The sequence below is a fragment of the Sceloporus occidentalis genome, unplaced genomic scaffold (genome assembly GCF_023333645.1).
Source record: "Sceloporus occidentalis isolate IW3139 unplaced genomic scaffold, rSceOcc1.0.p SCAF_1, whole genome shotgun sequence".
Taxonomy (NCBI): domain Eukaryota; kingdom Metazoa; phylum Chordata; class Lepidosauria; order Squamata; family Phrynosomatidae; genus Sceloporus; species Sceloporus occidentalis.
In genome coordinates this window covers 190,013,954-190,040,995 of record NW_028316981.1, presented here as the reverse complement: position 1 = coordinate 190,040,995, position 27,042 = coordinate 190,013,954, and the positions used below count along the sequence as shown (strand labels likewise).

The following is a 27,042-nucleotide window of genomic DNA, read 5'->3' as shown; positions in this document are numbered from 1 at the left end:
TACATGAGATAACCAAGGCATAACCGAGATGGTTTCACTATTTCACAATGAAGCAGCATAAGCAATATCTTTCTGCTGGAAGAATACCTGCCTCTTACACAATGTTAAATGCTATTTCAAACAGGATAATGTGATTATATTATTGAGATTTCATGCATTATGTAAGAGAAAGTCTGATGCTTCCTTCATAAAGACATTTTAGGCAATCAAGGAGCTGGTTAAACTAACCATCCTTTTTATATTTCTATGCCGCTATAACAGGGTGGGGGTGGAAATGTATAGTTCTCCAATGGCAAATTTAGAAAGCTGTGACAAGCTGGTTGGTGTATGTGCACCAGGTATGTTTTATTACTTAACTCTGAAAGGGTTGAAATATATATTCTGTAAAGTTGACATATTTTTAAGATATTGTACTCATTTTTCAGATTGAGAAACAAAAACATCTAACATGCTGTATGGACCTGTGCTGGGCAGCACAAATGTTCTGAATGGTATCACTATCCTGCACTGAAGCCCTATACAAAACATGCAATGTTATCTAAAGAGCTATATGAAACATGCAATGTATCTACTTCATTCCATATAAATCCCTTCTAGACTTAGAATCACAGAATCATAGAGTTGGAAGAGACCACAAGGGCCATCCACTCCAACCTAGAGTTGGAAGAGACCACAAGGGCTATCCAGTCCAACTCTCTGCCATGCAGGAACCACAATCAAAGCATCCCAGACAGATGGCCATCCAGCCTCTGTTTAAAAACCTCCAAAGAAGGAGGCTCCACCACACTTCGAAGGAGTGTGTTCCACTGTCTAACATCTTTTACTGTCAGGAAGTTCCCCCTAAAGTTGAGGTGGAATCTCTTTTCCTGTAGCTGTCATATAGAGGTATGGAAGTACAGTGGACCCTTGTTATACACTGGGGTTTGGTTCCAAGATCCCCTGTGGATAACAAAATCTGTGGATGCTCAAGTCCCATTAAATATAATGACATAGCAAAATGGTGTCCCTTATAAAAATTGAAAAATTGAGGTTTGATATTTGAAATTTATATATTTTTGGAACATTGTCAAACCGTGGAGGCTTGAATCCATGTATAAAAAAAATCAGTGTATAAGAAGGGCCGACTGTACTCAGGATATTTGGAAACTACACTCAGTATTTCATTTCAGCAAGTATCATTGATCTCTTAAACTCACCTTGAAGGTCAAACAAGGAGTCTGAAGCAGTGGCTTTATTTGAAGGTGCCTGTGTGATTGGTTTGAGGAATGTTCTATAGCCCTTTAAAATAGATGCCATGAAACGCAGAAAGGCTTCCTGAATCTCCATTTCAAATTGTGTCATCTTTTTCTGCCATGAGAAGTCTGCCTCTATAGGTGTCATCTCAACTGCAGAGCCTTCTTGAGCCTTTCTGTGAACTAGTGCAGAGGGTGCAAGACGACAAGCTGAATCCCACACACAAAAATACAGTTATCCTAGCAAAACTAAAGGGGTACTTATGAAAAGGCTCGGCCTCAATTGAAGTTCTTCCCTACTGCCCCAAAAATTAGGACAGTATATTTCACACAAGCAATTTAGAATTTTTTCCTTCTTTTTTTAACAGTTTAAAGATTCATTCATCTCAAGTTATTATGCTATATTATTTAGCAACATACCCAGTAAAGGCAAAGGAATGATATTCGCTATGCTGGTTTGGTTACTGATAGCTTGCATTGTGCATTGAAAACTAAAAGTAAAAAAAAAGTCTGTCTTACCTAGGTAAAAGGTAAAGGTAGTCCCTTGACATGAATGTCTAGTCATAACCAACTCTAGGGGGTTGTGCTCTAAGCTGAAGAGCCAGCATTGTCCAAGGACTACCCTGGTGGTCATGTGGCCAGTATGACTGCATCAAACCTTCCCAGCAAAATGGCACTTATTTATCTACTTGCGTTTGCATGCTTTCAAACTGCTAGGTTGGCAGAAGCTGGGACTAGTGACAGGAGCTCAACCCATCATGCAGCACTCAGGCCTTGAACTGCCAACCTTCTGATCTTGTGATCGTCAGAATTGGCACCTTAATCACTAAGCCACTGTATCCCATCTGTTTTACCTAAACCCATAGCAAAAGAGAATCCCCTTTAGATAGGAAAAAAAGGATCTGCACAGAAAAGCTTCAGGCTCAAAACATCCTATTTTTCCCATTATGCTTTCCAGTTTAACTTGGAAGTAAACTGATAAGAAGTATGCACCCACAGAACAAAAAGTAAATTTTTACCTATTGGTTCTGCAACAAAATGGACAGGCAGCCATAATTTAAACTTTTATATGTCACTGTCTAACCTGCCCCACAGGGTTATTAAAAAAATAGGCGAGGATAAATAAGATAACATAATCCAATCTTAGAATTTTGGAGGAAAGGAAAGAAGAGATAAAATGGTAACAATAAGCAAAAATAACCTTGTTCTTTTACAAAGGGTTTTTATTCCTCCATTTTTCACTTAGGTCCTAATAAGAGATTCCAAACAGAATCGGACTGATATTAGCTTTGGATGACAATCACTGTTGGGCAAGCAGACTTCTGCTTTCAGAGTGAGATGTTTCCCTCACCCCCTGTCCAATGTAGCCATTACAATCTGTTCCTTAAGGTTTCTCAAACATCTGGAGACGGTTTTTAAGGCACATGATGAATTCTGCTGATGGAAACTGTTCTGTTAGCAGATGAGTTATTTGGATACTATCCTTTTTACTGAAGAAAGTGGCCAGGAGCAAAAAGAAAAAAATTACAAGGAGAGATGGAAGGCCCTGAACTTTTAGGTGCTCAAAAAACACCTGCTCTTTTACAATAAGCAGCATTGCAGAGGAAGGACATTTAAACTAAGTTATAGGAAAACAAACCCTTAAGCATCAAAGTCTTTCCAACATTATAATTTTCTGCTTTCACTTAGCTCAGCTTTTCACTCTCTCCCATGCCTTACCTAATGCCAGTTGTGGATGCAGTTTTTTTAAGGTGCTGAGAAGGTTTTTGCATGGTTTCTTGGGAAGCTGTTTCCAATTCATGCTCTTCTTGTCATCAGAGCTAAGTGAGACAAGAATACACCAAATCAAAACTGGGAAGTATTTAAAGATAGGAAATGTATGGCTTAATTCTAAAGTTTTCTAGAACAAGTAAGGAAATTCAAAAGCTTCCATTCTATTTCTAGAAGCCCTCTCCTTTCTAAAGTGTAACATCTGGTAATTAATTTCAACACAAAGCAACATTGGTCTTTCAAGTGGATGCTGATTTAATCTCATTACACTGATCTTTCTGTCAGTTTGATTAAGATTCACATTTCAATACTGCATTTTTAAAAACCATTTCTACATTTTAATTTGGACTACTGTTCCAGCAAAAAATAAAATAAAATAAATAAAAACAACCAAAAACCCACAAATGTATTTCCTCGGATGCAATTAGATATAGTAAGCATAAAATTTCATACTGTTTTATTAAGTCTTGAATATAAAAGCATTTAGTACAGTATGTGGAAACTGTTCCAAATGTAATTTTTCAGATACAAATTATTTCCTTACCTTGAAAACTTAAATACACAGAAAACTAAGATACATAGACCCAATGCGGTGATAGAGTTGTATGTTATTTTTCCCCTGAATGTAATTATTATTAGAAATTGTACATTTCTGGGCAGCAGCTTTGTTTTTAATGAGGTGCTCACATATTAGGAATGCACTGCCATCCAATTTTTTAAAAATGCTTTAATCTCTGTCTTAGAAAAAACTAGTATAGAAATGGAACACGCCCAAACACAGAAGAATCCAAGTCATCCTAAATGTTATCATTTCACACAAAACCAATGTATGAGTAAACATGGGAACAATTCATCTATAGGGAAATTAGTCCAAGACATAAAGAAGAATCTCACATAGGCACTTAACAGGAAGAGGCACAGGCACATTAAAATGTAGAGTCTGGCTCATTCAGTTCTTCACTTGATGAAATATAAATTTGAAGAGGAAGAAAAAGTATTATGAAGGTCTGAGCCAATAAGCATAGAGTTTCCTCCATCAAGAATCAATACTGACTTAGGAATGATGTGTAGACATGCAACCTATCTTCCAAGTTCCATAGGATGTTAAGTGGCTCCACTGCAACCTTAGTAAATTTCTATTTTCAGGGTTTTTTTAGAGTTCACCTGTGATTAGAAACAACTAAAAATTTACCACACAGTGCAAATCACATGCAACTGACTTTACAAATTAAATGGACCTAAAATAAGGCATGCCCTGCTTAAAAGGGCAGTAGCTACAATACGTTCCTGTTTTTCAAATGGAAGTAAACAACTAGATGCAAGCTGGAGTCCTAATCACTTTAAGCCTTTCTCCCTATCCCCCTAGGGTGCAAACAAGGGAGACATTTTCCCAGCAGTATTCAGGGTATTTACCTGTTCAGCCAGTACTGGCTACTATCTATCTTGCTTTATTCCATAACAGGTATACTGTTGTTTTAATATTGTTAATAAGCAATGACATGGTAGATATTTTTTAAAATAAATGAATAGTACCAGATCGTGTTCAAGAACTCTTCCAAATGACTGTTGCCTACTAATACATGTTGTGCTACTGTCTGAAAATTATCAAAAGCCTCTGAGAGAACTAAAATGCTTTAAGGTGAGATAGCATACACTTCCCTATTCTACACGCAAAGAACAGGAAATTCATGAGTCAAAACAGGATTTGGAGGAGATAGGGGAGAAGAGGAATATAAAAACATGTCAAGGCAAGTATAAAAATTACTGCTGTTCCGTAACAACCAGACATATATTTAGGATAATCCTAAAACCAACCTATAAGCAACCTCCTCCTAAGCAGTAAAAAAAATAAAAAAAATAGCATGCTAAAGATTGATCTTCTATCAAAACTAAGAGTTTCTCTTCATTGTCAATTCTGCTAATAGACTCTGAAAGCAACTGAAGGGACACAATGAAGAGAATGTCGGCTGAATGAAAGCTATTCAGCAATTTTCTGGCAGCCTGTAATGTTTCCATCACTATACTACATTATAGCCACTAGCACTCAATACAGAAGACCCACTTATCTGTGCATCATGTCTGTGACAGTGCTTTGCTTTAACTGCAGTTTTCCTGCTTCTTCAATCCAAAGTCATCTTAGTAATCATTACTTTATATGCAAAAGATATTCCTCAAAGCGACAAGCTTTTATTAGGCCAGAATCTGTATTATCCAGGTAACTATACACATCTGTGCATTTTAAGTAGCTATACTATACTACAGAAGGAGGTGCACATTATACACATTTGCAGCCCTAACACATTAAAATCAGACAAACCACACTGGATTCTAAAAGCAAATACAGAGACTTATGCATAAGTGCCTAACATAAAGACAGCATAAAAACATCCACACCTCTTCTCAGCTAGAATTTCTTGCAGAATATTTCCAAAAATCCAAAGCTTGAGATCTAGCATAGCACACAATCTGGGAGAGTGACTGTGTACATTTTTGTATTCAGTCTCTATTTCCTCCTTTTCTCCTGCCCAAGCCCTTAAGCTGCCTCTAGGAAGAGATCAGCAGTGGTGGTTAGGCACCCACACTACTTTTAATGTTACCTTCTGTGCAGTTAGAAGTTAATTACACACACAAGACAGCCAATCATTATTGGAATGTGGATGGAAAATTAAGTGCTCTAAATTCTAAAGTTCTCAGTGTCTATCTTTGAATAGTTAGGTTGTAGCCATTCTGGAAAAGCTATAACCTCTGCTAAAATGTCAATGGCAGCCTGATGAACATGAAGGCATTGGATCTGTGCCTTCAAGGCTCCACAGTGTCACTGTCAGTTATGCCACAACAATGTAACAAGAAAGAGAGATCATATTAAAGGCCATGGTGTGTGCACGCACTGCATATAGATATCAGAATTAGGTTAGTGGATCTACGTCAAGCAAAATTCCTCTTGCTTTTCATAGCAAGCTGCCCCAGAGCTGCCTCAAGACATAACTTAACACAGAATAGTTGTTGCTTGCTTTGAATAAAGAGACAAAAAAGCAAGTGGGAAAAGTAGAGTATGCATGACACTCTGAACATGCGTAGGAAGTATACTAGCACTTCAATACAAAAGTTTCCTTCTCTAGTCAAAAGACAGTAGTAGTTTTTTTTAAAAAAATCAGTTCACTAAAAATTCAACTGAAGAGGAACATAGCATAAATTCATGACTCTACAAAACATTTACTGTTCACACTAGCTCTACTTTTGTTAAGTGAAAAAAATGTGGTTTGAAATATACCCTATTTATTTAGGCAGGTATAGACTATATTATTATTATTAACCTTTATTTATAAAGCGCTGTAAATTTACACAGCGCTGTACATAATTTTTTTAGTCAGATGGTTCCCTGCCCTCAGGCTTACAATCTAAAAGACACGACACAAAAGGAGAAGGGAGTGGTGGTGGGGAATAGGATCAGGTCCAGCAGATCTTCTCCACCTCTGAGGCCTGGACCAAGGCAGATGGACTGGAGGAAGGGCTTGGCTTCTTGATGGATGGTTAAAAGGAGGCTTCCTGGGTCAGTGAGGGGCTCACCTCTGGGAATGCTTCTCTAAACAATATAGTCTTTAATTCAGTTTTGAAACTGGGTAGAGAAGTGATGAGGTGTGCATGTGGGGGAAGAAGGTTCCAGGAGTAAGGGGCAGCAAGCGAGGAAGGATGAATTCGGGAGGGGGCAGTGGTAGTCCTACACTGTGACAGGAGACCTTGACTACAATGCGGAAGGGTACACTATTACCAAGCAGTCAGTACAGTCAGCCCCACCCCACACATTCGAAGGGGTTAGGGGCAATATCTCTGTGAAGGTGGAAAACTACAAATATAAATAAATAAAAATAGCAAATTCTATTCTTTTTAACCTGAGAGAACACTTCTCTAGGAATCTCTATGTCCTCCAGGGTGGTTCTATTGTCAGCTTCTCCCAAAAGTGGAAAGGAAGCCAGCAAATGTGAGGGGGGCCAACTACACCACATAAAAAACCGGGGGGGGGGGGGGGAATCCCACAGGAACTGTATGTTTGGCCTGTCTGCCATTTGTAGCTCTGTTTTTGTTGTGTGCCTTCAAGTTGTTTCCAATTTAGCAACCCTAAGGCAAACCTATCAGGGGGTTTTCTTGGCTGAGTGGGGATTCGAATACTGGTCTCCAGTGTCAGAGTCCAATGCTCAAACAAATACACCATGCTGACTCTTGCGTGTAGCACTACAATGGTATTTTTCTATTTTGCTTGCTCCCTTTTTCTCTCTTGCCATTATAGGAAAACCTGACACAAAGAAAGGAAATCAACCAAACACACAAAAGAGAAAGAACTCATGTGGAGGACAATTAAACAATAAGAAACCAAAAACACATTTGTCAGGTTGGCAGGTTCCCAATATTTTTATCATGAAATCTGGCCAAGTTTTGTTGCCCCATTATACAGGGTCCCAACAGTTCTAAAAAATCTTGCTGTTCCACTATTCTACTATAGAAAACCTAGCTTTTTATTTCAAAATTTCCTGTCTTCAAGTGTTGCTGCAAATATTTCTAAAAAAATATTTCAGATCTGTGTAAGGAGTGCTGATATGCTGATATGTAGTCACATCAGAGCTCCAGGTGGCCGGACGTGGCTCCCCTCTCAGCGAAGAAGCCCTGCTATGGACCACCACCCCATCCCAGCTCCAACTCGGTTGGGCCCTCCAACCCTTGTCTGAGAAGTCTCTTCCCTGGACAATGCTAGACATCTGAGTTGCTTGCTTACCAAGCGCCACAATCTCCTGGTATCTCCAGTCCGCAGAGATCTCCATCCATTGGATTGGGAATTTGGGATTTTGTGGTGCCAGCATGTCTGCACTAACATGGCTCCAAGGTGAGATATGTCAAACTGTCAGGAGTCTTGTTAGTGCAGACACATCAGCAACACAAGATCCCAAACTCGCCAATCCAAGAGATGGAGGTCTCTACGGACTGGAGATACCAGAAGATTGTGACAATTGGTAAGTGAGCAACTTGGATGTTTGGTATTGTCCAGGGAAGAGACTTCTCAGCTAAGGAGGTGGAGAGTCACCAACAGATCCTTCCCAGAGGGCCCAACCCAGTTGGAGCTGGGATGGGAGGTCTCTACGGACTGGAGATACCAGGAGATTGTGGCATTTGGTGAGCAAGCAACTCAGATGTTTGATGTTGTCCAGGGAAAAGACTTCTGGGGGTGCTTCTTGATTCGTCGCTTCACCTTACATCTCAGGTGGATGTGACGGTCAAGAGCACCTGTTATCAGCTTCGGCTTATTCGCCAGCTGCGCCCATACCTGGCCTAGAGAGACCTTGAAACGGTGGTACACACTCTGGTAACCTCTCGATTGGACTTCTGCAATGCGCTCTACATGGGGCAACCCTTATACCACACCCGGAAGCTACAGATGGTACAGAATATGGCAGCCAGACTGGTCACTGGCACTTCCAGGGCCAGTCATATTACACCTATACTTAAAGATCTGCATTGGCTGCCCATTCGCTTCCGGGCACAGTACAAGGTGTTGGTGATAACCTATAAAGCCCTACATGGCTTGGGCCCAGGATACCTGGAGGACCGCCTCTCTCCATACATTCCGCCCCGCACCCTCAGAACATCTGGGCAGCAACTACTGAGGGTTCCAGGGGCTAGACTAGCCTCCACAACGAGGAGGTCATATTCCATCGTCGCCCCGGCCCTCTGGAATACGCTGCCCATAGAGCTCCGCTCGGCCACCTCCCTGGCCCAGTTCAGGAGGGAGTTAAAAACCTTCCTATTTCGATCAGCATTCCCTGAATCAAGCTCCAGCTAGTCTTCCCCCCCTTCGACAGCAATGGCAGCTGGCTGATGGAGTTTTTAGTATTGATTTTAATATGGCTGTGTAATGTACTGTATTTTAATATGTATTGTATTGTATTGTATTGTATTGTATTGGTATTGTTAATATGTTGTTCACCGCCCTGATCGTTGGAAGGGCGGTATATAAATAAAATTTTTATTATTATTATTTATTTCTCAGCTAGGGGGAGTGCGGTGGAGAGTCACCAACAGATCCTTCCTAGAGGGCCCAACCCAGTTGGAGCTGGGATGGGATAGTGGCCCACGACCGAGGCTTCTTTGCTGAGAGGGAAGCCATAGCCAGCTACCTGGGGTCCTGACAAGACTGGCAGGATGGGGGGGGGGGGCAGAGCATGCCCTTACACTTTGCCCAGGAGGGACCGGAAGTCCCAAATCCAGACATTAGAACAAGAATTAGACCAGATGTGGAGTGTGCTTCTGACTGTAAAGCAGGGAAGAGCTTACATATCACTGCTGTGGACAACCTGATTTCAACAATAATTTAATTATTTCAAGTCATAAAGATATTTGAACTTTACTATTTCAATAATAATAATAATAATAATAATAAATTTGAACTTTAGAAGGATAAGAAAAAAATTGGTCACATCAGAAAGTATAAACACAACTTCCTAAAAAGGGGTTATTTATAATATTTAAATCTGTACATTTTTTATTTATCATTGAACCCTAACTGGTGTGATGATAGTGGGAACAGATTCTAGATTATTAATTACCCCATTCCCACTATCACAAATGCAGGAAGGTGCTAGAAGTGTATCTTGAATCATTTGAACATGGAATCACCCAGCCTGTGGGAAGTACCTACATCCTCTGAATACAGATGTAGAGAATTCTGAATGTCCTAGTGCACGTTACCTGAAGTCAGATCAAGAGCAAGTATTTGTTTCACAAAGGCCCTCTCAATAGGGGAAGGGGGGGAATAGCAAGTGAACAGTAGGGATTTTTCAAACACATTTAGAAGGTGGACTAATCCCTCAACATAGCATGATTTAATTCTATTTAATTTGAGCTAGGGTTTTTTTGCTCATGTTTATTAGAGCAATTTCTCTTTCAGCTTCACTTGATCAGATCAAGCTATTAAACAAAAAATTCTGCAGAAATTTCCAGAAATATATATTCTGCTAGGTTATTGCAGTTGTTATGTGCTTTCAAGTAAACTCCAGCTTATGGTGACCCTATCCAATGGTTTTCTTGACATAATTTATTCAGTGGAGGTTTGCTATCACATTGTTACTCCTTCTTCCTATTCATACTCCTTACTCCTACTACCCAGCCCTGTAAAAATACTCTTAATGAGTATTTTTTGCTGTTTGGGGAACTGTGGGGCATTGATGCAGAGAACTATAGTATCTACGCATTCATTGTAATATCCAAGCCCACAAATGTGTTATATTCCAGGAATAAATTACAATATTTCCCCTGCAATATTCATCTTACAATTTTTATCAGTAGGAGAACAAATTGTGGTTTCTTGTACATTTACATTAAGCATGGTTTATATTTCAAGACATTAAAGATAGAAAATCTGTCACCACCCAGATTTTCTGGGTGGAACGCCAACTCACATCAACCCCAGGCATTATGGTAACTGGTGAAAGATGATGGGGACTCAAGTCCACCATCATCTGGAGAGCCATAAGTTTCCACCCATGGTTTAACCCAGGGGGTGCAACTGCACAGGGGCAGGCTCCTTCTGTGCCCACCTGGCAGGCTGCACCAGTAAGTTTCCATGTGCCTGATGTAATGTCATTCCCAGCCACCACTTTGGCTGATTTGAGGGCATGAACCTCCCTCTCTCTCTCTCTCTCTCTCTCTCTCTCTCTCTCTCTTTTTTTTTTTTTTTTTTTTTTTTTTTTTGGTATTCTGAGGCAGTTCAGGCAGGTTAGGATAAAAAATGGTTTGGCCTGTTTGGGGACAAAAAAACTGTCCAGAAATTGCCTGAACTGCAGAGGTCTTCTGGGGACATCCCAAGGGCTGCTTGTGGCCCATGGGCTGCAATTTGCCCACCTCTGGTTTAGCTCCTAAAAAGGAGCCTTTATCTTTGTCATTGTTTCCAACCACCTCCTCCATCCCCCTTTTTCCCAGTTTGGGATTCAAGACACCTTACAAAAGTTAAAAGAGATACAACTAGGGAAAAGCAAGACTAATCACAGGTACTTCCCAGAACGACCATATAACACCTGTTCTGAAATCCCTTCATTGGCTGCCAATCAGTTTCCAGGAAAGGTACAAAGTGTTAGTGATTACCTTTAAAGCCCTACATGGCTTGGGTCCAGAATACTTAAGGGAACACCTTCTTCCGTACTGCCCGTCCCACACATTGAGGTCCTCAAGTAAGAACCTACTCCAGCCAAAAAGAGCTAGGCTAACTTCTGTCACTCAAAGGGCCTTCTCTATTGCTCCGCCAAAGTTGTGGAATGACCTGCCAGAAGAGATCCTCCATATCCCCACTCTTACAGCCTTCAAAAAGGCTCTTAAAACGGATCTCTTCCAGCAGGCCTTCCCAAACTAGCTAATAAATTCTAGCTTCCTCCTTTTGTGTATGTTTATGAATATGATCTCAATTTTGTGATGTATGTCTCTCTGCCTGCCAAACTGCTTTTAATTTTAATCTAATGCTGTATAGCATTTTATTGTTTTTAAACTTTGATTATTTAATTGTAGTTTTAATATTGGGGAGGGGGTTGGGAAGGGATCAATTAGTATTTTATTGTATTTTTAATGCATTTTAACTGTTGTAACCCGCCTGGATTCTTAGTGATTGGGCAGGCTATAAATAAATCATTATTTTTATATATTATTATAAAAAAATTACATTATACAAAAGTTAAAAATATAATCAAACTAAGAACAGAATTAAAGGCAGTTAAAACCAGTAGTCTAATCAGGAGGTAACTAAGGCATGAACCTTAGCGCTTCCATCTTGACTAATAAACTGCATCCAGTCTTTTACTGTACCCATGCAATGATTCAGTACCATCACAGGCTCCTGGGCATTGGTTGTAATGGAGAGATAAAGCTGGGTATCATTAGCATACTGATAACACCCAGCCTCAGAGTTCTGGATGACCTCTCCCAGCAGCTCAATGTAGATGTTGAAAAGCATATGGGACAAAACTGATGTCTGTGGAACACCACAGGTAATGACCAAAAGGCTGAGCAACAATCTCTCAGCACTACTCTCTGCGAACATTCAGCCAAGAAACACTGGAAAGACTGCAAAGAAATGTCCGCAAGTCCCATATCAAGCAAATGACCCAGAAGGATACCATCGTTGATAATATCAAATGGCCCTGAAAGATCTAGGAGGACTAACAGGGACATATTCCCCCTGTCCAACCCCCACCATATTACCGCACTACACTCTTAAAGTGCTGCTATTCCACTTTTACTGCTCTGGCTGCCTTCTGTTGCATTTTGGGGTTTGCAGTTCCATGAGGCCTAAGAGCTCTCTGATTGAGAATTCTAAATGCCCTTCCTTTAACTGCAAAACCCAGAATGCAACAGGAGGCCACCAGAGCTGTTAAAGTGGAATAGCAGCACTATAAGAGGGTAGTGCAGTAATCTAGGAAATGTCAGTCATTCACCAAGACAGCCAAGACAGTTTCTGTCCCATAACCAGTCCAGAACTCAGATTGGAATGGGTCCAGGTAACCCATTTAATGCTTGGAGTTGTCACCACTTGTTCTTGGACCTTACTTAGAAAGGGGAGGTTAGAGACTGGCTGATAGTTACCTGGGGAGGTGAGGTCTAATGAAAGTTTTTTCAACACATGTCTTACAATAGCTTCCTTTAGAATGGTTAGAACATAGCCCTCTTTCAAAGAAGCATTTACAACTTCCACCAGCCAACTGGCCAGTCCTGTCTGGTAGCTTTAATTAGCCAGGATGGACATGGATCTAACAGACAAGTGGTTGGTCTCATCTCTACAAGCAACAACCTGAAACTCATCCATCAAATCCAGACAAATACGTGCCTGTTAACCCCCAATTTCTACCTTCAATGTGGATGCCAAGTCAGAACAAATCTGAGCAATTCTCTCCAGAATGTATTTAGCAAATCCAACTGCAGTGCTTTTCTGAGGTTTCTTCCTCAGCAGTCTGAGGTCAATGATATAACAGTCCTTTAACTACCTGGAACAGCTGTACTGGATGAGACTGAGCTGAGATAGCAAAGGAAGCAAAAGAATAATTTCTTCCCCACCCATACTACTGTAAAGTAGGTTCTAAAATGGGCCTTAACCTGTGCATAGTCAGATTCATCTTGAATTTCCCCCCACTGTCACTCCAGTTGTTTACCCAAGGTCTTCATTACTATGAGCTCCTCAGAAAACCAAGGAGCCCATGCTCTGCACCTAAGTAAAGAGTGCTTGGCAGGAACACTGTCAATTGCCCAGGTCATACACAGAGGCTTCTGAAACTCACCTCATGCCTCCCTAGCATTTGAAGAATCTGCTATGCTATATGACAAACTACTCCCCAAATTCTTGGCATGATGTAAGGAACTGAACTGATTAGGATAAGGTAATGGAAACAAAAACAAAACACAAACAAAGAACAGAGCAGTCCAAAGTACAAGTGGGAATGTTTAAACAAGCCTTATTGACTTTTTATCTATTTTGAGTAGGAAGGATTGAATAAAATGAATAAAATAAATACACTGATAATTTACATTAATTCCTGAAAACATACATACACAAAGACAGAGGATATAAACAAAAACTAAAAAGAAACACACTTACATGTACACCATATTTGTGTCTAAGTCAATGCAAACAACATCCTGTGGTGGGTCATACAGATCAAAGTACCGTGAATCAACTCCAACTATAAATGGGACAGGAGCACTGAGCACCGTTGCCAGAGACAAAGGACAGAGGGGGATGTAGGGACATTGCCACTGAAATGGAAAGATCATCTGAAGGAAAAATGAAATGAAACTCATGTATTAAAAAGTCAACTTAAACTCTGTAATGTCAAGCAATGCTAACAAATGTAGAACATCAGGACAAGACAACCACCTATACATAATATCCAACTCAAAACTGCTCCTGCAGACCTATTATTGAAACACCGTCTAGCTTAGATATGTGAGTGGTGGGGGCACACTTGAGAAGTATGTAATTTTGGACCCAAGCAATAAGATTTTAGCCACCTGTTGAAGCAAAAAAAAAAAAAAATTACTGGAAATTTTTTCATAGTCTGAATAGTATTTTGTAAACTTTTCAAGTCAACTTTCACTTTGATGTAAAGGAAGCAAATCTGTGATAATTCAGTTAAAGATAAACAATTTAAAGAATTAGTAAAACAAGTCTTAAGGACTTATAAATGTTATATGATGTACAAAGAATCCTGCCAAAAACATAACACCATTTTTGGATTTTAATGTGATGAATATTCTAGCTCCTGTTTTGATTTTATTATTATGGTGTATTATATTGTTTTTATTGGCATTATGTATACTGCATTGTGCCCAGTGGGTGAAGGGCCAAAAATAAGTTTAACCATTATCAAGAAGCTACTTAAGAGAATAAACATAAGGAATGAAGAAGCAACCTGATTATCATCCATATTTTTTCTTGTAATACTGAATTTATAAAATAATGGCATAAACGTTTTCAAAAGCTATGAAATATAAGGGACCATATAAAATTATAAATAGAAACAAAAAGATAAATAGAAACTCCCCCATTAAAAAGTTGCATTTGAAATTAGCTTTAAAGTACAACTTTGGGTACTATTACTGCTTGGTTACTATCCAGTTTTTCAAATACTGTTGGCCCTCCACATATGCAGCTTTGACTTTTGTGGATTTAATTACTAGCAGATTTTATTAATATGTTAACTCTAGGAATTTCTAGGTCCTCCAGCGTGACTCTGTTGTCAACTTCCACCAAAAGTCGTGCTGGAAAACCTAGATTCCCAGAAAGAACACTTCTCTAGGCATTTGTAGGTCCTCCAACACAACTCTATGGTCAGTTTCCAGAAGATGTTGACCACAGAGTTGCCCTGGAGGATATAGAGATTCATAGAAATCACTCTCAGGTAAAAGCAATAGTGGTTTTTCCACTTTCATGGGGGGTGCTGTGCCCATATCCACACCAAATGTGGAGGGACCACTGTATTCAAAGTGTTAACCATACCACAAAATTCCCCACGCAAAGAAAACACTACCAATTGCCCTGATACATTGCTCCCTTTCGGGGATCAACCATTTCTTAAAGGTAATTTTTCTTCTATTGAAGCAAAATGGAGTAATATACTTCTGCAATTGTGCTTTAACTGGTCCTGTAATAATAGTAAATATCTCACTATCTGACTCTTTACTTATTTCTCTCATTTGCATGCTAATTTGCTACATTTTATTAGATCAGGCATGGCTCTCTGGACATCACTGGACTCCAAGTCACAGATGACTGAAGCCAGCATATACAATGGTAAGGACTGCTTGGAGTTGCAGTCCAATATCATCTAGAGCACCACAGGATTTCCATCCATGTACTATATAGACAATGCTGCATTATGCACAAGGTTGCTTAATAGAACAAAGCAGATTGCTAATTCAAAATACTTGCAAAGACTTACAAAATTTACCATTCAAGCTCTGTAGCCAAAACAAAATGTAGATCAGAAACAGAATGGGTCTGCCTACTGAAATGAAAAGGGCATTACACAATCTGTGTAAATATAACTGGTGCATCTTTGAAAAGAACAACGTGTACTTACAGCAGCCACAGCTTCAGCTACACCAGTCAGTACAGCTGGACGGAGAGAGTGTAGCAGGATCTTGCCCTCCAGCAACACAAAGAGGAGCAAAGTGGCACAGTTTTCTGGTCCAAGATTCATTAGCAGAGTGCTGAAGTTTGCTCCACTAGAATGAGATCAGAAAGCTTAGGACTACAACATACATTATTCATAAAAACAATAGTTAATAATAAAAAACACCACATTGAACACAAAACTACATCCTACCTCTATCTCTAGCTGTGGCACCCCAATGCTCTAGGACACAAGTACTGTATGTATCCTATGTAAGTCAGGCAAGCAAGTCCAGCTCAATTCAATCTGTTCCTTCTTTTGGGGGGGGGGGGGTCACCTATGCTCATTTTTTTAGTACGGGCAACAGAAGGTTATTCTATGGTAGCACTGCACATGGTCTCTCTTAGTGTCTTAGATTCAGCATTTCAATGAAAGAGAAGAGGAAACAGAGATCCTCTTGCACTGGCACTTGCAATGTTGAACTCAGTCTGATATGTCAGATATGTAGGATTTCATTTGTTGGACGTACTCAGCTTTTCCATTATGCTCAAAAGTTTTTCTCTCTTAGCAATATCAGCACTATGGAAAACATTGTTATATTGACAGAAACTAGTTATCACTTATTCAAACAAATCACTATAGCCTTAGTACACTTTCACACACAAACAGAGTGGAACACTGCTTTTAGTGGCATTAGTTGTGACTCAGTTACATAAGAATTGCTATGTTCATGTTTTAATCCAATGAGCTGTATATTATGCATTAAGATTCAGTAATTTGAAAATTCAGTTAGATTTTACCCAGCTTCCACCTGTAAACTATTAGACATTGACCATCATTACCTGAGTGGCAGGGGTGTAGCAACTGGCTGAGACAGTATTAATGCATCATGTGCAGAAAGCTGCAAAATAGGAAAGAAAAGCACCCCACAAATATTAGTTATTTGACAGCTTTCAAAAAACAGCAATTTGAATATTCTAATTAATCATGTATTCTAACTGTTAGGCCATGAAGTAGATGTCATACAGCAATGTATGATCAAGAAACAGGTGACTAGACATATGAGCTCTACCAGCATAGAAATCATGGAAAGTACTTCTATAGCACTCGAGAGTACTCAAAGAACTTAACACACATTATTCAAATAACCCATACAAAAAGCCTATACCAGGGGTAGGCAACCTTTTTGAGCCGGGGGCCGGGTTGCTGTCCCTCAGACAACTGGGGGGCCGAAGCCAAAAAATAAATAATTAAATAAATTTTTTAAAATGTAAATAAATAAATAAACCAGGACAAATGTAGGACAACATTTTCAAATGGTGGACACTTTTTTAAAAAAAGTGGAGGACATGCAAAAAAAAATGCTGATTTTTTAAAAAAATGTTAATATAAATGCATGTTTCTGAGGCGCCTATAGACAATTGCCCCCCTTGCCCCTGCGTGCAAGAGGTCAAAGGCCCCGGCGGCAATCAGCGGCAGGACCGGGCTGGGGCCGGTCCCAAGGCCTTGCCGGGCCGCATCCGGCCCGCAGGCCGCAGGTTGCCTACCCCTGGCCTATACGGTAGGTCAGCATGACTAATGCCATATTGCCAGTGTTAATTTAAACACCAGGAACATTATTGCTTCATGATTCAGGATAAGGCTGCAGTCCTACATATATTTACCAGTGAGTATGGTTCGCTGAAAACAATAATACTTACATCTCAGTAGATGCACAAGATTATTTTGCAACTAACTGCAGTGCACTGGTTCTCCATTGAGGTATACTAATGTGTTGTTTTGTGTGAATATTTCACACTGGTATGTAGCTAGAAGCATAGACTTGTACATTTTAAAGCGATAAATATGTGAATAAGGGCGATAGAAACTTCTTCATGATATCTCAAATGTGTATAATATAAAAAGATAAAAGGAACATTGAATATGCACAATTAGCAAAGAGCTTGAAAAGTGACCAGTTATTGCAAGTAATTAGTTACTTGTGATTAATTCCTTCTTCATTTAACAAAGGTATGGCTACATTATAGTAGGACTATAATGTAACTTAATGAAGGAAAATAACATTCCTTTTGCTGTGTAACTAATTTTAATTACTTTTCTAGTTACACAGTATGGCTTCACTGATCAAGGAAGAAAAACAGACTTCAAGAGACCTTTCCCACTGTATCTCATTTTGCTGCTTCATACTCTGATGTGGATGTCAAAGCAACAATGAGGCACACAGGAGAATACCATGTTTTGTACCACAAGGAAGAGGTTTTTAGTTTTTTTGGCCTTTTCTTCCTTAAAAATTAAAAAAGGTAATATTTAGTTACTTTTGAGAAATGAAAAAATAAAGAGTGAATAGTAACAACGTCAGGAATAACCTACTTTTGGAGGATGCTGGAAGTACAACTGTGATTAATTAATGTTTTGAATGTACTGGTACTGTACTTTCCAAGCAACAGCTTAAGACAGAAGATGAAAGCTAGCAACAGGCTTTATTTAGAGAAGAGGACACTTACCTGTACAAGGATTCTTGGTCTTTGAGGAGATGGGAAAGGTATGTTATGCATGAAATGGGATATATGCCTGTAAAGAAATATTTAAAAGTAAAAGCTGCCTCAAAATCAACATTTTTTGTATTTAAATTAAACACTGACACTGAATTTTTTAAAAATGAGGATAAAAAAATCATGTAAACAAACTATATTAATTTATTAGTCAAACTCGTAACACAACTGACTTTTAATAATATTTTATGAAACACTTGCTTCAATCAAAGGATAATGCAATCAACAAACACTAATTTGCTTTTTCAATGAACAGGATCATTTAAAAACTTGGACAAATACTCATAGAGATCAGGCACTTTTCACGGCTAGATTCTTGCTAGTTCATGAGAACCTGGATTTGTGCGGTTGTTTGTTATTTCATTAAAGCAATAATGTTTCAGACAAAGGAACAACAGTCTTATGTACCATTCATCAAATGTTACAACTATGACCAATCTACCAAAAATTATTCAGCTTGTATCTTCCTTACTTATGCCCACAATCTATGCACATAGATTAATCTAGAAGTATGACTAAATGGGAAAAATAGTTTCTAGGAGGTTCCAATATCTAAAAAGTACTCTTTTGTCCAAACACAGCAAAAGGAATTATCTTCTCAGGAAAAAAATACAAATTAAGTCAACCACATCAAGGAGGGGGGGGGGGGGGGACAGGAATAATCCTGAAAATCTCTAATGACAAGAGCGAATAGGAAAGAGTGAAATGATACGGACCTGTAACATCCTGTTTAATAATAATAATGTTTTTGGATAGAGTGCAAGATGCTATTCCATAACTTCTGGTGCCCCAAATCCCCTGCACTCAGATGTAAAGAGAGGCGGCTGCTGCTGCCTACACGTAAGGAAAGAAAGAAGTGAAGGGGGGCAGTTCAGACCATGTAGCTTCAAGGGGAAAGCAGGGAGTTAATACTAGCTCATCTCAGCTTGGAGGGAGAAGAAAACAAGAGTAGGCTTGCAGATGAATTCATCTCCAGGCCTACTCTTATTTCCTTCTCCCTCCAAGCTGAGATGACCTAGTATTGACTACTTCCTTTCTCACCTTCCCACTGTCAAGCTAGGGGTTGACAGCTGTGGGGGGAGGCTTTGGATTGAATACAAAAATCTAGAGGATAGCCCCTTGTGACCTATCCTAAAGCAAACCTACATAAAAGACAGGCACTATCACATGCATAGTTTACAGCCAACTCCTCTGATACATTCACATCTGCTCAGACCAAGAAGACAGGGATGCCAAATTCAGCAAATTACAGCAAACATTCTTCAAGTTACGTTATTTACCATATGAAATCTTTTAAAAAAGCAACAAGGCAAGACTTGTACCCAGGACTGATTTATTACAAATTAGACAAAAGACAGGAAATGGCAAAGCCTACTAGTGGTCACATACAGCTCCGAATTGAGACCACTTAGATGTATCATCAATGAACTACACGCTATTCTGGACAATAATGGCCTGTTACAGACTGCCAAAATAAAGCTGCTTCGGGTCTCTTTGGAGGTATGCTATTTAAATGATGCATGGGTCCTAAGAGTCCGGAGGTCGCGCCAAAGCCATACTCCATTCCTAAGCACTGGAGTGCAACTTTGGTGCAGCTTCCGGATTCTTAGGATGCATGCATCATTTAAATAGCATACCTCCAAAGAGACCCAAAGCAGCTTTATTTTGGCTGTCTGTAACAGGCCAATGTTGCTCTCTCAAGCACTCTTCATGGCAGTCCTTTACTTGTCTACATACAGTCTCCCAAGCTCAAAAAATTACTTAGCTACAGAAGGACATGCAGCATGGTTGTGGAGACAGGTACAAGACCTTACCATAAACCCAAATACCAATTCTACTCACACATTACTCGGGAAACATCACAGGATCTAATCACATCACCCACAACATTAAAAGTACTTTTGCTTGCTCATCCTCTAATGTGATATATGCCACCATCTGTCACAAATGCCCTTCAGCACTCTACATGGGGCAAACAGGCCAGTCTCTGTACCAAAGGAGAAACTCACATAAATCAGACATTAAGGATGAGAATACGCAAAAACAGTTGCAGAACATAGTTTTTTGTGAAGTTTTTGGGCTATGTGGCCATGTTCTAGAAGAGTTTCTTCCTTCAGAGAATATGCCAGCCACAGATGCTGGCGAAACATCAGGAAGAAACTCTTCTAGAACATGGCCACATAGCCTGAAAACCCCACAAAAATCTATGGATGCCGGCCATGAAAGCCTTCGACTCCACAGCTGCAGAACACTTGAATCTTCCTGGATTGAATCTCCGTAGTCCTCAGAACAGCAGTCCATCCACAAAAATCTTCAAAGGGAGATTGGACAGAAAAACATCAGAAAATTGGAATATTTCCCAGTCCCCAGTCCATCAACAGTGGGTTGAATAGAGACAATGGTTTCCTGGTATACTACACATATTAGAACACTACACATAAGGCTCTCTTGTCTCCTTATCACAACTCCATTCTAGTTCCCAGCCAGCATCATATTCTACCAAAATAAATGTAGTTAGTGTTAGCCTTCTGTAAAAAAAAGGTGGAACAGAGCAAAACTACAAAGAGCAAGATTACTCACATATGAGCACCTTCGCTAACTCATCCTAATGTTTCTCAGCCTTTTCATCACTTGTAAACTGGGAATACTATCAAATTCTCAACTTACAGATTCACAACTGTGTTAAGATCTCATAACACAGGAATACAAGACTGCTAATACTAGGTTTCTTTCATATTAAAATCTGCATATATAGCCTTAAAAAAACAGAACACCCACTTAGATGTGCCCACAGGATATTCCTACATTTTTATTAGAATTCACATTAACATCTTTCTAAATTATTGTAAATGTTTCTATAAACTGAGTTTTTCAGCTAGGTTTGCAAACTTTAGATTCTACTACAGTGGACCCCTGTTATATGCTGGGTTTGGTTCCAAGATCCCCCGTGGATAACAAAATCTGTGGATGCTCAAGTCCCATTAAATATAATGACATAGCAAAATGGTGTTCCTTATAAAGAATGGAAAACCAAGGTTTGATATTTGAAATTTATACTTTTTTTGAAAATTTTCAAACCATGGATGCTTGAACCTGTGTATAAAAAATCTGTGTATAAGAAAGGCTGACTGTAATCTGCTGGGAGAGTTTTGCTGGAGTTTTTCAGGTTGACTGATACCAATATGCTGATAACATTGACCTGACAGACAGATAAGACAGACAGAAATTCAAATGTGATCCAGGTAAGACAGAGGTGGTTCTAGCTAGCTGAAAGGCAAACCAAGAAACAGGGGTTCCACCTGCGTGGGGTGGGGTCACACAACCCTGAAAAGTCTGACTCAAAGTCTGGGTTGTAGTCCTAGATTCAGTCCTCAACCTGGATATCCAAGTTTCTGGGGTGGCCAGGACTGCCTTTGTACAATTGAAGCTACAACATCAAACATGCCTGGAGATGTCTGATTTAAGCATGGTAATACATTGCCTTAGTTTCATACACTTTGGACTCTTGCAGCCACCCCACTGCCTTGAAAACTGTTCAAAACCTGGTGGGAACAAACTCTTGACCAAGGCTGGTTACAGGAATTATATGACTGCTTCACTTCTCTCTTTCTAGGAACAATTTAAAGTGCTGATTATGACCTACAAAACCCTATATAGTCCAGATTATATGAAGACTATATTCTCTCATATTACAACCTCCCTGAGTCTGAGATCTTCAGGGGAGGGTCCTGGAAGCATGGTTGGTAGGGATGCAAGACTAGGGATTCTCAGTGACCACTTACAAGTTCTGGAGCTTGTAGTCCATGAATAAGGTTTGGTTCCTTTTCTGCTGCCTTTCTGCTAGCAGCAAAATAATGTTTTTCAATCAGTCAAATCTTCAACATTTAAGACAGTCAAATGATGAAGAGGGCTTTAATTGGTTGGGTGCTATCTATTTCTTTGGTTGATCTGTTTTAAAATATGTTTTAGTCAATGAGGTCTTACATCATGTTTTACTTAAGATTTTACTTATAAACTGTATTTTATTACCTTCTGTCACCCTCAGCACATTTTTATGGTAAATTATACAGATTTAAAAATAAAATCAGCTCCCTTCTTTAGTACACATACAATGGACCTTTGTTATATGCTGGGGTTTGGTTCCAAGATCCCCCATGTATAACAAAATCCCTGGATGCTCAAGTCCCATTAAATATAATGACATAACAAAATGGTGTCCCTTATAAAGAATGGAAAATCAAGGTTTGATATTTGAAATTTATACTTTTTTTGAACATTTTCAAACAGTAGATGCTTGAATCCGTGTATAAAAAATCAGTATATAAAAAGGGCCAACTGCACTTCAGATTTATTTCAAGGATGACTGTGCCTCTCGAAAAAGCCATGTTTAAACTTGAAGATATTACTACAAAAGAGTATAAATTAGAGAATCCTCCATCTCCAACAAAGCCAATTTAAACAAAGTGTAAGAATAGCTCTGATCTAATTAGAAGGCTGGAGTAAAACCTCCTTTGATCTCAAACCCTTTGTAACTGCTTGGATTTTGCAAATAACTCAGTTCACAAGGAACTATCAACACAAAGTTGTCAACATCTTCTTTTTAATTTCATTCCTGAGAGGTTGTTCCATAGCATTCCTAGCTAAACAGCTTTGAGTTCTGGCAGCAACAAACACAAACTCTATGAATAAATCCACTTTAATAAAGAACTCCACTAGCAGTAACTTTGGCTTTTCTGGCATAACTATCTGGCTTGAACTAGGTTTCCCTCTGACCCAATGTTTTAATTATGTAACGAAATTATTCCAATATGCCTGCGGGTCAGAAAAAAAACCCCGAGAGGAGGGTCTGGCTTGCTTGAAAGCTAAAAAAATAAAAATAAACTAGATTCTACACAGCTGAATTCTGTGATTTTAATATCATAGCTACCAGAGATTTTTGAAGGTATTTCTCTGCAAGACTGGGAGTGTATCTGTATACATGATCCCCACCCCCATCCCCAAATTTATTGTAATATTAAAAGCACCTACTATCTGCCCTGTATTTAATCTGCTAAGCATAAGAGATTGCACAGTACCTGACAATCATTCTGATCATAAAAGACATGGTTTTTCAACTGGATTTTACAAGGGGTAGATTAGATGCTTTGATGCAAAAAGTATCAGATTAAAATTACATTTTTTTTAAAAAGGGACAGATTAGAGGATCTCAAGTTACTGTTTGTAACACTGAAGAATTTATATACAGACCAAGCAGAAGGCATAAATGTTAAACACTGTCTAGTTTTCTTACAATTCCATTTCAGACACAATTATCTAAAGACACTTCACGTGCCTAAACAAGAGGAATACTGGAGTTTTAGGAACCCTTTTTCCTGTATCACTGTTGACTCTCCACATCTGCAGCTTTGACTTCTGCAGACTTGCTTATTTGTAATTAATATGTTCTTTCTAGGAATCTGTACGTCCTCCAGCGCATCTCTGCCAGAAGCTGACCGTATAGTTCTGCTGGAGAACTTAGAAGTTCCTAAAGAAAATACTTCTCTAGGCATCTGTAGGTCCTCCAGCACGATTCTATTATCAACATCTGGCAGATGTTGACGACAGAGTTGCACTGGAGGACCTGAAGATTCCTAGAGAAGTGTTCTCTTAGGTAAAAATAAAGGTGTTATTTGCAGTTTTTTCACATTCACAGAGGTCCTTCCCACCTAACCCCAGTGAATGTAGAGGGACCACTGATTTTTCAACAGACTGCTGTATTTGAACCCTGGTTCAAAATTACAAGACCACTTAGATAAGGCTTCCAAAATCATTACTTTGTAATTAGGGAACTCTAGAGAAGAAACAGAAACTTCTTCTGGTAACACTAAAAATATTGTTTGGGATAGATGTTGGTGTCCACACAGCACAATATTATCTTATATTCAAAAGTAAGTTCCATACAATTTAATAGGACTGATTACCAATTAAGTATATATATAAGTACAGCCTTAGCTAAATGCATTATTATCAGTACATGCAAGCTTCTAAAATACATCATCTCCCTCCTATTCCATGTCTACTGACCTATTCCATGTCTACTGCACACTACAAAGTTCTCCAATCCAATAATTTGAGAGTTTTCTCTTTGACACTTGTTAAATATATTTTACACAATTTTTCTATTTATTAACATGTTTCTTCAATATAACTTTAAAAACCAAGAATGTTTTCCTTTCTTTTAAATATCCAATATCCTTGCTTTTAAAGTAACTTTTAATCACATCCCATTCTTCATCTCTGGTAAAGAGACTGCTGGGAAGTTGCCTCCCAAACTGATTGCTCAATACTCTGAAATATTCAGGAACTTTCCTTTTCAAGCAGTGTAAACCACTAAGGACCAGATTTAGACATTTGTGTTATTCTGGACCCATACACAAAATTCATCTGTTGACTCTTAAGCACATAGGTGATTTCCCAAGTCTCCCTAGCCTTGACTCAATGAAGACCCACAGGCATGAGGCGGCCAGCTCTGTAGCAAGCTGTGTCAGACAGTGAAAATAAAGATATTTTTTCCTTGTTCTCCCTTCCTTTCCAAGTAAGGAAAGAGGAAGCGAAGAGAAGAGCAGGAGAGGGATGTAGCAGCAGCAGGGAACAGGGAGGGGAACAGATGGGGAATGTAGCGGTGGTAGAAAAGAGGCTGGAGAAGGGCAACTGAGGGTTATCTCACCTCAGATAACTACTAGTGAGCATTTGAGACTGTGAGAGAGATTGATGGGGAACAGAAAGAAGTCCAGAACATGTTGCTATTAGTGGAATACGGACATCTGAAGGAGGAACACTTTCTTGCTCATTTCAGCTTCTCCTCTCCCCCCCCCCAAAAAAAAAAAAAAAAAGAGAGAGAGAGAGAGAGAGAGAGAGAAAAGAACAATGATTTTGAAAAATTCACACCTAAAAAGTGCCTTTAAAAACTTGGTAGCACAATCTTTTGAAAAAGCTCTTGTAGATCTGAAAAGCCTACTGACACAAAAATAATGTGAAAAACATCATTTTGATTATGCAAGAAAGACACCATTAGTTGTGATATCAACACAAGCTTACACACTTCCTCATCACCCATAGGAAACAGTGAACTGTTGTTCATACATCTAATTTCGCTGGGTTGTTGTTGTTGTTGTTTTCTGTTTTCAAGCCAGCATCTGCTAGAATTCTGCATCACTGAGCTCCTGATGAACTACAACCAAAAGAAACTAATGACATGAAATTTCCCCCTCTATGATGTTTTTCAATCACAGGCTCTCAAGAGATGCAATAGGGTAGTTCTGGCCTCTGGAAGGGTGAGTGAGACTTAAAATGATTGTTAATTTTTCATCTTCTATGGATTGCAACACTAGACAAGAATTCATGGAAAAGTTAACTACAAACAAGAAACAACATGTGAGCTTACTTTTAATCTATAAAGGCTCTGAAGATGATGCATTATCTAGCTAAAGTGCTTAAGCCAACAATAACAAACATACTAAGGGTAAATCCTGTTAAAGACAATGAAGTTAATTTCCGATACATGTTATTAAGACTACACTGTAAGCCTTACTGGTTTCAGGTTAAAATATGTTTAATTATCAGTAGGATTTAATGTATTAAGTGTTTCATTTCAGTTGGATCAAATTCATTACTTTTAAACTGGAATTGTCCACATAGTTAATAAATGCTGCATTTAGTTTGGACTTATTAACCAATATTTCTCTTGGTTTCTTGGCTGTTCCTCCTCATTTTGGATGTTTAAACAAACATTTAGGAACCAGACCATTTACATGGGCTGTGGGATCTCTTAAAAATACAGTTGCCCATCAGTGGGCTAGCGATCCATGGACTGAAGCATCCGCGGATGGCCCACTCCATTATTGTCAGGAGATTATCATACGGCAGACAGGAGGTCATTGTCCCTTCCCTGTCTCTTCCTTCCCGCCCAATCATGGAAAAGACTTTCACAGCTAACCTGTCACCTGTCTGGGAAGCACCAGTGAAAGTGTTCACGTGAAACACTTTCACATTGCATCATGCTGATCCTGACATTCAGCCGTCTAGGAAGCGCTAGTAAAAGTGATCGTGCGAAAGGTTTTCACATCCCATCGTGCTGATCCTGTCATTCAGCCGTGAGTGAAATTGAATTGTCCTGTCATTTGCTGTAATTTTGTATTAATGGAAGAACCCATTAATACAATTACACTTCACTGACAGGATCAGCGTGATATTATGTGAAAGTGTTTCACACGAACACTTTCTCTAGTGCTTCATGGATGGGAGATCGGGGTCACAGACAGGGAAGTGATCCCGTCCCCCATGTGATAATCTCCTCAGTGGTGGCACATGTATGCAGCCATGCCAACATGGTCGGGTGCACATTATGCATCCTTTGACAATAATAGTACTTGAGGTCCCGCACTTTCTTCTATCAGAACGGAACCCATGTAGATATGGACGACTGACTTTTTCTTCATGTGAAATGGCCGGAAGTGTGTTAAAAATACCTAAACAAGATCCTTATCAATTTTCTCTGTAGTTAATATGTTAATGCTCTAGTTACAATGAGAAGACCAGTTGGCCATACAATGGTATGGAGTAGGATTAGCAGGTACACTGCAGTTGATGTATGAACAGCAATTTCGTGCTATTCATTCATTTCTGAGCAGTGCATGATTGCCATGGTAGTAGATATGGTAGTAGAAAACCTAACTGGTAAAATTTGTAATCTGGAGAGTGAAGCACTGATAATGCCATTGCTATGGTAATGAACATCCTATCTGTGTTGTGATAACAGTGCTCTTCTATCCTTCAACACAAAGCTAACAGGAAACAACAGCAAAGTTACAA

At 39.2% G+C, this 27,042-nt stretch overlaps 1 protein-coding gene across 4 annotated transcripts in view; it reads right to left on the bottom strand.

The window, feature by feature from the left end:
- Positions 1 to 27,042, bottom strand: part of LOC149323138 (DENN domain-containing protein 4C-like) — a 98,926-nt gene that overhangs the window by 36,536 nt on the left and 35,348 nt on the right. For 3 of the 4 annotated variants that reach the window (XM_089487800.1, XM_089487809.1, XM_089487811.1), the window contains exons 7-12: positions 18,145 to 18,211; positions 16,483 to 16,541; positions 15,608 to 15,752; positions 13,624 to 13,799; positions 2,952 to 3,052; positions 1,197 to 1,415 (exon numbers count right to left, since the gene is read on the bottom strand). In XM_089487800.1, the coding sequence (XP_089343926.1) occupies positions 1,197 to 1,415; positions 2,952 to 3,052; positions 13,624 to 13,799; positions 15,608 to 15,752; positions 16,483 to 16,541; positions 18,145 to 18,211 (767 nt within the window). Of the gene's footprint in view, positions 1 to 1,196; positions 1,416 to 2,951; positions 3,053 to 13,623; positions 13,800 to 15,607; positions 15,753 to 16,482; positions 16,542 to 18,144; positions 18,212 to 27,042 lie in introns of those variants that run through there. The other variant, XM_089487812.1, reaches the window with a different exon arrangement.